The following is a 12,830-nucleotide window of genomic DNA, read 5'->3' as shown; positions in this document are numbered from 1 at the left end:
CATTATTCACACTATACATTCTTAGAGCGGGGCTAGCCCTATAATAGTCCCATGATGAGTGAGCCACTCCATCACCCTTTTAACCCTCCTAGAGTCTTAAGGCCACCCGAAGACCCTAGGGAGGTCAAATCTGTGGTTCCCTAACCTGTTATCCTTGGAGGCCCCCCTCACACACACACACACACGTGCACGCACGCACACACAAATACACAATATACTTCTTATTCGACGCACAACGGAAATAGCTGATCTACATGTTGTGAGCTTGTAGATCAGCTATTTTCTGTATTTAAGAAGATTTTTTTTTAAAATGACAATTTCCACATTAGTTAATGAGTCCATGTGGACATTAATGGCAGGCCAGGCCTGGCTTCTAGAATGAGTCCATGTTTAGCCCAGGCAGGCCAGGCCTGGCTTCTAGAATGAGTCCATGTTTAGCCCAGGCAGGCCAGGCCTGGCTTCTAGAATGAGTCCATGTTTAGCCCAGGCAGGCCAGGCCTGGCTTCAGAATGCACTTTGCTGTGTCTACTCTACTATTACAGTGATCCTCATTATGTTCATGACATGTATTTGGCTGAGGAGGAACATATTTAGTGCCAGGGACTCCCATGCAGAACAGAAGATATGCCTTAAAAATTATTCTAAATTATTCGAAAATGTTCAAATTCTTTCCCGATTTTTCTAAATGTTTCAAAGATCAAGCTCACAGCACGTCACAGTGCGACACATTGTGAGCTTGTAGATCGGCTATTTTTGATTGGCCTAAGTATAAAATAGGGTGAAAGTGGTTTTAACAAATTTAGCTGGGGAGCCCCTGGACCCCCCCCCCCCCCCCAAGGACCTCTGGGGGTCCCCGGACCCCAATTTGAGAACCACTGTACTAATAGAATACAGTATAGTCTATAGGCTGCAGAATTATTTATATTAACCCACAAATAAACTCCAACAAAAAAAATCAAATAATACATGGAAAATAAAAACATACATTTGTCAAGAAAAGGCATCATATAGTAGAATAGAATAATAAAACTACATTATTGTACAACTTACAGTATGTGTGTGGTTGGTAGTTGGTACAGACACTGGTGAACTGGACAAAAAAGCTCTCAATGTTAATTAAATATTGCTGATATAATCTGAAATGATGTATATTGTCTTTTAGCAAACAACAAAAAATATAAAACAAAAAAGGACAATAAAACATGTTGATCAACTAATGCAAATGCTGTGTTAAACACTTAAACCCTCTAGTCTTCAGAGAAACGGACTTGAGCTGCAACTGTACTTGGACCACTTTTTTTTCCTGTCTGCAACAAATCTCTTTTGGAAAAAAAGATGTGTGCAAATCTTTGAATATATATAGATTTTTTTTCTTTGCTTCTGGGGGTCCCTGGAACAAAATATAAAACTGTTAGGATTTAAAAATGTAAAAAAACACATATTCAAAGATGTGCAAAAACATTTTTCAAAGAAAATAGCAGAACTACGAGCTCGCAGTGCGGCACTCGGTGCCACGCTATGAGCTTGTAGATCTGCTATTTTTTTAATAGCAAAAGAAATCTGAAAATGACACAGATGCGTTCCCGGTCTTAATGGGTTAAAATGAAACTCAACTCAACTGTGTTGAAATTGACTTAATGTTTATCTGGTTAACCAGTGTTTAACTAGTTAACTAGTGTGATAAAGGAACAGTTCGTACATCACACATCTCCGGTTTTGTCTTTGACTTCACCTCAGCAGTGGTGGAAAGTATATTGTCTCAAGTACGTGCATTTACTTTACTTGAGTATTTCCATTCTTTGATACTTTATACTTCTACTCCACTACATCTCGGAGGTAAATATGATAAACGTGATTGACATGATGGTCGTAACAATACAAATAATAAGTGCACTGCTTACATACAATGATAGCTTTATGGCTGAAACACACACATCTAAAGCAATATTTAAAAGCACTTTGAAGTTAAAGGCTATTGCACATTTTAAGTTATGATACAAAAGGTTTGATAGTGGACACACACATGTAAAAAAAACAAAAAAGAAGAAGAACATTTTTAAGAATGTACTTATTCAAATAAAATATTGATATATAAAGCAGGGGAGTGTCTTTAGTCTCACAGACTGATTGCTCTAAAAACAATCCATGTTTTACATGAACAGATGCTGCTGTCCATATTAACTATTATTATTATTATTATTATTATTATTATTATTATTACTATTATAGCTGACTTTCTGATTCCCAACTCCTGCATTGTCTTTTATTTTCTCCTCTCTGTTCCTCTCCTCTCTTTTATAGTTATTTCTCTCCTTTCCTCCATAGTGCTCTCTAACAAGAGCTGACACAATGACAAAGAGCTACATAAAGTGGAAATAAAATGAAATAGTGCTGTACAACACAATGCATAGCTAGAGTTAAAAAAAAAAAAACATTTTGGAAAAAGAGCCAAGATCAGCCTTGCCACATGAGCACAGAAGCATCGTGGTCATTCTGACCAATCACAGCCTGTGCTTTTCCAAACTGTGAGTAGGAGAGCGCCATCTGTTGACCAGGCGTCTACAAGGCAGTTTGTCCACCAAGAAGAGACTTGGAATACAGATTAAACTGACTTAAATAACTAGTAAACTAGCTACCTAGCTACCTAACTAACTAACTAACTAACTAACTAACTAACTAACTAACGGGCCACAGTTGAACTTTTAGGCAACATGAGCCATCCACAGCCTATCACCTGCTAGAGTTGCTGCTGTCCTGCTCACCAGCATGACCCACTAGCTCTCACTGGCCAATAAGCAGTGAGAGAGGGGCGTGTTTACCATGGCTACGCTACGTTGGCCTCCCATTGGCTGGGTGGAAGTGATGTGCACCCCCGCTCGCAGTGGTGGGAAGTAAGTAGATTTACTCAAAAGTGTTGTACTCGAGTACACATTTGAGGTACGTTTACTTTACTTGAGTATTTTCTTTATACTTCTACTGTATTACATCTAAGAGGCAAATACTTTTTCCGCCTAAAATAGGGAAGCCAGGTTGAGAGCGGTTAAAATCAGCCTATTGACCCATTGTCAGCCTTCTGATTGGTTCCTGAGTGACCAACCAGCAGGCTCCTTCAGCCTTGTTCCGCCCTGGTTACGCCTCCTTCTGGTTGTTTTGCAAAAAATAAAAAATCCAGTTTTTGTATTCAAAATAAGAATTGAATACATTAAATGTCAATACGAGGCAACTGAAAAACACGTTTTCGCGACGATAGTGGATGGAGAGAGAGGATTTCTGTCCAACCGAGCAACAGCAACCAATGGGCGTGAAGAGGGGCGGGAACATGGGGCGGGGATTGACAAAGGGCCAACCCCCCCCCCCACCTGTGAACTGAATGAAAAGACAAAACAATAAAAGAGGAGAAATGAAGCAGCTCTCCTTGAAGAAATAAAAGTAAAAAAACAAAACAAAACATCAGACGCTATAAAGGCTCAGAGGCAGGTCAATCCGTCCGGGTCGGAGGAGGAGGAGGTCATGGTCGCTGTGGCGGCTCCGCCCCCGACCAAGAAAACAGCCATGCTGGATTTCGATTGGTTGATTCTGGACACGCCGCCGGTACTTGCCGGTCTGTGGTGGTGGTGGTGGTTGGATGTGAAGTGGCCGTGGTCGTTGCCGACGACCTCAAAGTCTAGGTCCAGGCTGGTATCCGTGGAGACCACCCAGGAAGCGGGGCGCCATTTCTTCAGCGCGTACGGCGTCTTGACCCGACGTTTGATCTTCTCCGCAGACACACTGAGACCAGAGTCTGCTGAGCCACACAGACCACCTGAGAGAGAGAGAGAGAGAGAGAGAGAGAGAGAGAGAGAAAGAGAGACATTACATTATTATTATTACATTTTCTTATGCTTTTTACCCCTTTTTCTCCCCAATTTCGTCATCATGCCAATTCCTCCACACACACATTTCTGTGTGCTGTCACTGCTGTTGTAACCTACTGGCTCACCTGCCAGTGAGGAGCCCCCGCCGGGAGGACGTATAGAGCCTTAGTCCTACTCCTCAACACTCCCCACAGGAGTGGCCATATACTACACGCACGCACAAAGGCCCTCCATCTTCTTCTGACAGGATTGTTTGGTCTGCTAATAGAAGATAGCATCAGATGTTTTCAACTCATCGCGTGTGTGTGTGTGTGTGTGTGTGTGTGTGTGTGTGTGTGTGTGTGTGTGTGTGTGTGTGTGTGTGTGTGTGTGTGTGTGTGTGTGTGTGTGCACACACTGTGCACGTGTGCGTGTGCATACACGTGTTCATGAACAATTCCAAGAGAAGTGGGTGTTTGTGTTCCTGTGCTGTAGAACACACACACACACACACACACACACACACACACACACACACACACACACACACACACACACACACACACACACACACACACACACACACACACACACACACACACACACGTCGGCCATGCATTCTTATCTCTAGTCTCCAACTGAATTCCGACATTCAACAGATTCTTATCTGCGTGGAATTTCCTTCCCTTACACACACATGCATGCACACGCACACGCACACACACACACACACACACACATTTTTTCCCTGGACCGCACAGTCTTACTGAAGAAAGAAAGAAAGAAAGACGTTTTTTGGATATCATGTCCATAGTGTGTTTACTCTGCTCAAACGTCATATCTGCATTGTCAGCTCAAATAGCCTAGCTGAAACAACGGTAACCATGTTCTTCTTATGGTGATAACCATAACGCCAGAGGGAGCTCCACTGATCTCATTCCCCCCAGATTCGGCATAAACATGGGGATGAATTCATTCTACTATTATGCCACCAAAATGTGGAATGCCCTACCACCACCAGCCATCAATAAGTGTGATTCCATACCTTCAAAACCACCATAAAAGAGCACCTGTCTGTAATTTGCGACTGGACTGTTGTCCAGTCTTCTAGCTTGCCACCCCCACTGTTTTTCTGTGAATATTCTTGTACTGCTCCTGGTATTGATGATTTCTTGTATAGCATGTCTTTGTATCTTTTTATGTCTTGATGAATTGAATACATAGTACCACAATGGAAACAAGCCCCACAGGGCTTTTTGTGTTATCTTTTTAGCATTATTGTATAACTGTACCTGTACTTTTTGCAAACTCTTAATAAAGTATTCAATTTCTAAGTCAGGTGGTAAATGACCGAGATAGTTTATCTGCAATTTCCGGGTTCAAAACAAAGCCGAAATGTGAGCCTGCCTTTAGGGGGATCCCCAGTTGATAATCAACAATTTGGCCAAATCATCAAATAAGACACATTGTGAAAATAGCCGATATACAGAGCGAGGCGTTGTGAGCTTGTAGTTCTTCACAATATATTTATCTGTGGAACAGAGTCATGCTAAATGTAATGCCTAAGCATGACGGACAGGCACACAAAAAAAACAAGCAAGCAAGCAAACAAACTTCTCACCTGACGATGATGAAGAAGATGAAGAAGTGGATGAAGAGAGGTCCAGGGAACAGGGTCTCTGAGGCCGACTGCCTCTGCTCTGCCTCAGCTGGACTTCACACCGGACTGGGACTACTGGGGCTACTGGCTCTACCGGGACTACTCCGGTCTGGACTGGACCAGTGGAGCTTACTGGTTCCGGACTGGTGTGTGAGACCAGTCTGCTGACAGCGGCTACAGGCTGCACGATCCGGTCCGGGTTCTGACCAGCGGGATGGGTCTGATGGGGCTCTGGTTCGGGGTCTGTGGCCACGGCCGCCGTTGTCAAGGCGTCGTCATCCTCTCCTCTGACGGTCGTCGCCCCGCCTCCTTGGCTGTTGTTGCCCCCTGTTGCCCTCGACGACGACGACGACCCTGCGACCTCCGCGCTGACCTTTGCAGCGTCCTGGCAGATGATGACCCCTGACCTCTGCGGCGGTCGGTTGTTGTTGTTGTTGGAGTTGGGGGGGCGATGGAGCGCCTCCTGGTGGTAGGACTGGAACCAGGAATTAATTTTAGTTCAACAATCATTTTGTCAAATGATTGAACATTGGGACACTGTAAATCAGAGGTTCTCAAACTTTTTTGTGTCAAGGAGGACCCCAAATTTATATGTATTTGGCCGCCATTGTGACCCCCATCTGAAAATGTTTTGTGCCAGGGACCGCCAGAAGAGAAGATTTATGTAAAAAGAAAAATCTAAATTATTCAACATTTTCCAAACATTTTCGATATTTTTCAAATAATCATAATAAAAAATAGCAGATGTACAAGCTCAACTCAACTCAAGCTTCAAAGCATACTGTACATAGCCTGCTACTTGAAACTTGAAAATGAAAATCAAAAAATATATTTTAAATATATTTTATAATATATCTTTGTAGACGGAAATGACGAACAGATGCAAAGCTCAGCTTTTGGGAGTTGTAGTTTCAGACTTTAGCAGTGGTTCTCAGAATCTTTCATGTCAAGGAACCCCAAAATTTGGCAGCGGACCCCCAGAAGCAAATACGTGTGTTAAAAATATTCCGCTTAAAAAAAAAGAAACACCCAAAATGTTCAAGATTTTTCATCATTTAGTGGCGTGCTGATATTTTTTTATAGCGAAAGAATAAAATATGGTTAAAGTGGTTAAAATGATTGTGTGATGCTATATTAACTTATTATTCTGGGGACCCCCTGGAACCTCCCCAAGGAGCCCTGGGTGGTCCCCGGACCCCACTTTGAGAACCCCTGCTACCGTATAGTATGTAGGAGATTGTGGAAAACAGTTGACTGATGACAGCAACGTTACAGTATGTCCTAATGGTGTCAGACCTACCTGGCGCTGCCGTCGCCCGGTGCTCAGCAGGGGTTGGTACTCGTCAGGACTGCAGTTCAGGAGGGGGACACTGCCCTCTTCACCTCCATCTACACCCCCACTCATCCCTCGCTCCTCCTCCACCTGACGCAGTGGTGGAAGAAATATATTGTTTTCTTTATAACTTAAAAGCACCCATTTTCAACCTTATCTTCATATAATTCTGTCCATTATAGTCTGTGTCTCAGAGGAGGGTTTTGGGGACAGTTCAGAAACCCGCCTACCAGTGACATCATCATCGGTAGGCAGGTTTGGTCATGTCAAACAAGATTTCAAAAATATGTTAATGCAAGAACAATGACTTCTATTTCAGCATGCCAACTGTCCAGGAAGAGAAAGCCTGTAGTTTCTATTAATTAAGCAATATTACACGAGAGGGTGTGCTTTACCGTCATTATTGGCACGCCTGTGATGCGGTCAGGAACGAGGCGAAGCCGAGTTCCGCAAGCATCACAGAAGTGCCAATAATGTAAGGTAAAGCACACCCTCGAGTGTAATATTGCGATTATACAACAGTTACCAACAAAACACATCCAAATGTATTCATATTGTGGAGCAATTCATAAGAAAAATGTTTCGCTATTATCCGTTTCCCTGTAAAGAGAAGAGTTTTTCACTGAGACATTAAATAGTCCCTGTAGCAGCGCTATGAGCCTGAGACACCGTCTCATCAACACAGCTGAGCTATCAATGCTTGCGCAGTGGAATGAATTCCAGTAGGCTATATGCTCCGTCGTACGACGTGTCACGTTGCCAAATTAACTGATCTACAAGCTGACAACGCGTCGCGATGTCGACGCGTTGTGAACTTGTAGATCGGCTATTTTCGCCGTGCGATACCTGGCGACGCGTTGTGAACTTGTAGATCGGCTATTTTCGCCGTGCTGTTTGTTTTCCTACCGTGGGACAGCGTGACGTCAGAGCACAGCTGTGCCATATATGGTCTAATCAGGTGCGGACTGCAGTGCGGAGTGAATGTGATTAGGCCCGTGCTATGATGCTGGTTTGAAGCGCGGGTAGATAGCTATTTCAACCAATCAGATTGCTTGGTCGGAACTACCTGTTGTATAACTTGGAATCCCCCATCGATGATGTCAAAATACTGCCCTTGAGCACAGTACTTGAGTAAAGTACTCACCTGAGGTCCCGCCGGATTGGTCCGTCCGCCACCTCCTCTCATCCCATTGGTCACCAGGGTGGGGACTCCGGAGCTGTAACCGTTGGCGACCACCGTCACCGCTCCTCCCACACCCGGGATGTTGTTGGTTACCGCGGTGACCATGTGGGGCTCTGCCGCCCGGGCAACGGACACTGTGTTCACCCTAGCAACGCCCGTCTCCACCTGAACAACAAAGAATACACTCAATATGTTTTATACATGTTATATATATTACACGTATATTACAACCCGCTTAAGTTTTGAAAATATTGGAGGGGGTCCTTGGGCCCAAAAAGGTTGGGGACCCCTGGCCAAGGACCCCCATTTGATTTAGTGATATTTTGCTTTTAAAATAAGTGTTAAGCTCATTATTGTGATAGTAGTGGTATTAATTGCTATATAGTGTTTGTTCAGTAACAGAGGTCTCCCTGTCTCTCCAGCTTTTTTAGAAAATGTATGTTATCCAATCAGGAGAGAGAACGCACACATCGCAACGAGATGTGTTGTGAGCTTGTAGGTCGGCTATTTTCGTATAGGTCAGGCCCCAGAACTGGGATGATGGTATAGTACCTGTAGGTATAGGGTTGAGGTACCTGTAGGTATAGGGTTGAAGTACCTGTAGGTATAGGGTTGAAGTACCTGTAGGTATAGGGTTGAGGTACCTGTTTGACGTTGGACTTGTGCTTGGTTTTGGGGTTGAGGGACAGAGTACTGGGTCTCTTTGGGACGTTGTGCTGTTTGGGGAGGGGGGGGCAGTGTTCCACCTGGCCCGCCGTCACCGACGCTGTCATCTGCTCAACAAGACAACAAAGAACAACACCAACACGTCGGTAGTTATTGCATTTGCAATTTCACTAATGCAAATGCGGTCTTGGCGTATGTTAATTTGGGACGTCGAGTGAGTCACAGACATTTCTCCATTCTAAATAGTGGCCTGCATTAGAGTTTTAATCGATTACTGTGTTAATTAACGAGTTTCGGTAAACGGTTGTGAAAAAAGGCCACATCGGCCAAAAAGGTTGTTGTTTTTTTGACTGCTCTATTTGTTAAATTATGTTGGTAGCATCAAGACGGTGTGCGGATCTTTTCCTTTTGTTAAAAAAACAAAACAAAATGGCCATCCCGATGCCAATTGTACAACCAACGATCAAACAATTATATTTACATGTATTTTTACATTAGAATATGGAATGTTCCAAACACTAACCCCCCCTAACGAGGGGTTAGTGTTTAGGGTCTAGGGTGTCTCACCTTAGCAGTCAGTGTAATCAGAGGGTAGGGAGTTAGGGTTTAGGGGTTAGGGTATAGGGTTTAGGGTCCAGGGTGTCTCACCTCAGCAGTTAGTGTAATCAGAGGGTAGGGAGTTAGGGTATAGGGTTTAGGGTCCAGGGTGTCTCACCTCAGCACTCAGGGTAATCAGAGGGTAGAGCAGCAGGTTGCTGCTCCCAGCAGCCAGTGGGTCAGGAGCACAGAACTGTTTCTGAGAGTGTTCCATCAGACTCTCATCAGAACTCTCTCTGAGGTTCTTATCAACCTGACAGACAGACAGACAGACAGACAGACAGACAGACAGACAGGCAGACAGACAGGCAGACAGACAGACAGACAGACAGACAGACAGACAGACAGACAGGCAGACAGGCAGACAGACAGACAGACAGACAGACAGACAGACAGACAGACACAGGGAGAGACAAAGAGAGAGGACATTGATTGATTGATTGATTGATTGATTGATTGATTGATTGATTGATTGATTGATTGATTGATTGATTGATTGATTGAATACTTTATTAACAAGTTTGCTAACAGTACAGGTAGTACAGTCAAAGGTTATGTGGTCCATTGTACACAATTCATCAGTAATAATACATTACAATATAATACAGAGGAGGAGACAAAAGCTAAATTCCGATTCTCTAATTTCTGCCTCATCGGCCCTCCTTCCTCAAACCGTGACCCAGAAATATGTCTCGTCCTAAATCATTCTTTGCTTGTCGAGGAGCCGTCAGTGAGGACAGAGAGAGAGGAGGCTGCCCAAGCTGCTTGGAGCGAGAACGATCGAGGATACATGAAGTGTATCCTCAGCAATCGTTTTTTGACAGGAGTGACTTGCTATCCGTTTAGTCATTGAATGCTGCAGCCGACTTCTCCTCAGGCTATGGGATGTTAACTACGCTGTACGGGAGATTCGATCCAAAACTCATGCCATGTTGTGGACTTCAAAGAGATGATTTAGAGCAGACAAAACGTTTGATCTGCTCGTATTCTCATAATGTAAACATAACATAGTGCACACGTGTATCAACGGAGGACCCTAAAGATAAGCCTTGATTAAACCAGAAGATAGGCTACTGCAATGCACTATATATATATATCTCTGAATAACAGTGATCAAATCAGTTCTTTCAAGTTTCAGTCAACCAAACCTCTTTAGGGTCCAGCTTAGTGGCCTCCAGATCCTCTTCTGTCAGCTGCAGGAACACTGGAATACTGGGAAGAGCACCACCTGCAGGACAGGAAGGACAATTACTGGTGAGTGACAGACAGGAGTAGTTGTTCAGAGGAAGAGACGTGAGGGAACAGTCTTCCAGGGCAGTGTTTCCCAACCCGGGGCCCCAACGATCACATTTTACAATTACAATTTAGGAAATTAGCAGACGCTCTTACCCTTACAATAAGCAAGGTAAACACATACATAGAATGCAGAGAGTAAACCAAGGACCTAGCATCAGTCTAAACCAGTGGTTGGGTAAATAACATGCTAAATTACTGTACATTCTTAACATTGTGGTCAAGAAAACAAACTTAAGTAACTGAAACATGAGAAGGGGTGACCAAGATATGTCTGCACATAGTAGCCATCACATGAGGCCTTGTCTGGTTGGAGGTAGTCCAACATTGTAAACGTTTTGCACAAAATCATAACTTGCATTTCTGGGACATTGTATTGTCAAAAACAGTCAGAAATCTATTACTGTAATAACCGATCTACAAGCTTGCTTGCTCCAGCTTGTAGATATTTTTGCTATTCACCGTACGAGAATCATATAGGGCCTATGCGGTTAACATGTCTGAGAAACAAGAGTGTGTGCATGCATGCATGCACGCACGTGAGTGTGTGTGTGTGTGTGTGTGTGTGTGTGTGTGTGTGTGTGTGTGTGTGTGTGTGTGTGTGTGTGTGTGTGTGTGTGTGGGGGGGGGGGGGGGTTGTCAGATGTAAGAAGGGAGGAGTCCAAGGATAAAAGGCTGGGAAGCAGTGCTCCAGGCGACATATAGTTGGCTGCATGTGTGTGAAACTATGTCTAGCGGATGACAAAGAGAGAGAGACAGGTTCATGTGTGTGTGGGACTGTGTCTATAGCAGGATGAGAAAGAGACGGGTTCAAACTCGTTGAGGAAAACCGGAGACATTTTCTGTCGGAGGTGAGATGAGATGATATTAAAACTGTCAATCTTGTGAGTAAAGAGAGTTTAAAATGTCTTCAAACACATGTCAGGGAGTTGGATGTTTGGATGTGGGACTAAACACGTAGACAGACAGACTGTTGACTCACACGGTTTTCAGATGCTTCCGTTATACAGCCTGTAGCCTAAACGGTTGATTTTGACAGCAAATTTTGATTCAGTCTTTTGAATAAAATTCCATTTAGTTTTAGTCATGTTTTAGTCATCTGAAATGTTTTAGTTTTTGTCTAGTTTTAGTCGACTAAATATAAGATTATAGTCGACTAAATCTACAGTTGATTAAGTCGACTAAAATGTATCTTGGCGGAACCTTGATGGCATCCTAATGGCTGATTTTACACTTGATTGCATGATGAAAATAGCCGATCTACAAGTGAACTTGTAGATCTGCTATTTTCAGAGCGCAACAGCAGAGCGCAACCAAACATAAAATGACTCGTCTTTTAGTTCTACTGGATCTTTTCTCCACTAGTTCCCTCGCTAACATTTTAGTCTAGTTTTTATTTGTTGACGAAATTGTCAGTATATTTAGTCATAGTTTTAGTCATCATAGCTTAGTTTTTATTAGGTTTTTATTTAGTTTTCGTCTGTGAATAAAGGTAGTCGACGAACATTTTTCGTCATTGTTTTAGTCGACGAAATCAACACTGCTAAATGGAAGCGCTTGAAAATGCGAATTTTAAGTCTGCCCGAGTTGGCATTTTTCCGTCTACACCAAATCTCTTTGGCCAAAATAGCCGATCTACAAGCTCACAACGCGTTGCATTGCGACGAGTTGTGAGATTGTAGATCTCAGGGAGTGTTGGGCGGGAGGAGTAGGACGAAGGCTCTACGTCCTCCCGGTGGGGGCTCCTCACTGGCAGGTGAGTCAGTAAAATCAGAGAGAAAAGCTAATAAATGCTGAACAGAAATGATGATGATAACTTTCTTTGTGTGCGTATTTAGCTTAGTATCTATTACTCTATTTAGCATGTATATCTATACAGCAAAGATTGTGTAATATCTGTCTGACTTGACAGACTGGAAGGAGAGAGAGAACAGACAGTCCACTGAACTACAGTAAAGCAGAACTGTGGGAATGTTTTGAAATGATATTAGACAAATATTTGGCCTTTGTTGTTTTGACAGAGTGCTGGTATGTATGTTGTGTTGTTGTATATATGTACTCTGTGTGTGTATGTGTGTGTGTGTGTGTGTGTGTGTGTGTGTGTGTGTGTGTGTGTGTGTGTGTGTGTGTGTGTGTGTGTGTGTGTGTGTGTGTGTGTGTGTGTGTGTGTGTGTGTGTGTGTGTGTGTAATGTGTGTATATATACCAGTGTGCTCAGATTCTGAGATAGAGGTCATAACAGTGTTGGGGGTCAGGCCTGCAGACA

General features: G+C 43.4%; 1 protein-coding gene across 1 annotated transcript in view; it reads right to left on the bottom strand.

Moving 5' to 3' along the window:
* Positions 1-1,913: 1,913 nt before the first annotated feature.
* LOC308105851 (bone morphogenetic protein receptor type-2-like) overlaps positions 1,914-12,830 on the bottom strand; it is a 40,096-nt gene continuing 29,179 nt past the window's right edge. Inside the window, exons 11-18 of the mRNA XM_080456775.1 lie at positions 12,771-12,830; positions 10,421-10,500; positions 9,391-9,525; positions 8,654-8,782; positions 7,971-8,174; positions 6,794-6,916; positions 5,455-5,968; positions 1,914-3,802 (exon numbers count right to left, since the gene is read on the bottom strand). Of these exons, the coding sequence (XP_080312901.1) occupies positions 3,468-3,802; positions 5,455-5,968; positions 6,794-6,916; positions 7,971-8,174; positions 8,654-8,782; positions 9,391-9,525; positions 10,421-10,500; positions 12,771-12,830 (1,580 nt within the window). The 3' untranslated portion in view covers positions 1,914-3,467. The remainder of the gene's footprint in view (positions 3,803-5,454; positions 5,969-6,793; positions 6,917-7,970; positions 8,175-8,653; positions 8,783-9,390; positions 9,526-10,420; positions 10,501-12,770) is intronic.

This window comes from Gymnoscopelus braueri, assembly GCF_963280865.1.
Source record: "Gymnoscopelus braueri genome assembly, chromosome: 18".
NCBI classification, from domain to species: Eukaryota; Metazoa; Chordata; class Actinopteri; order Myctophiformes; family Myctophidae; genus Gymnoscopelus; species Gymnoscopelus braueri.
The sequence above is the reverse complement of the archived record's forward strand: the minus strand, read 5'-3'. Positions and strand labels throughout refer to the sequence as shown.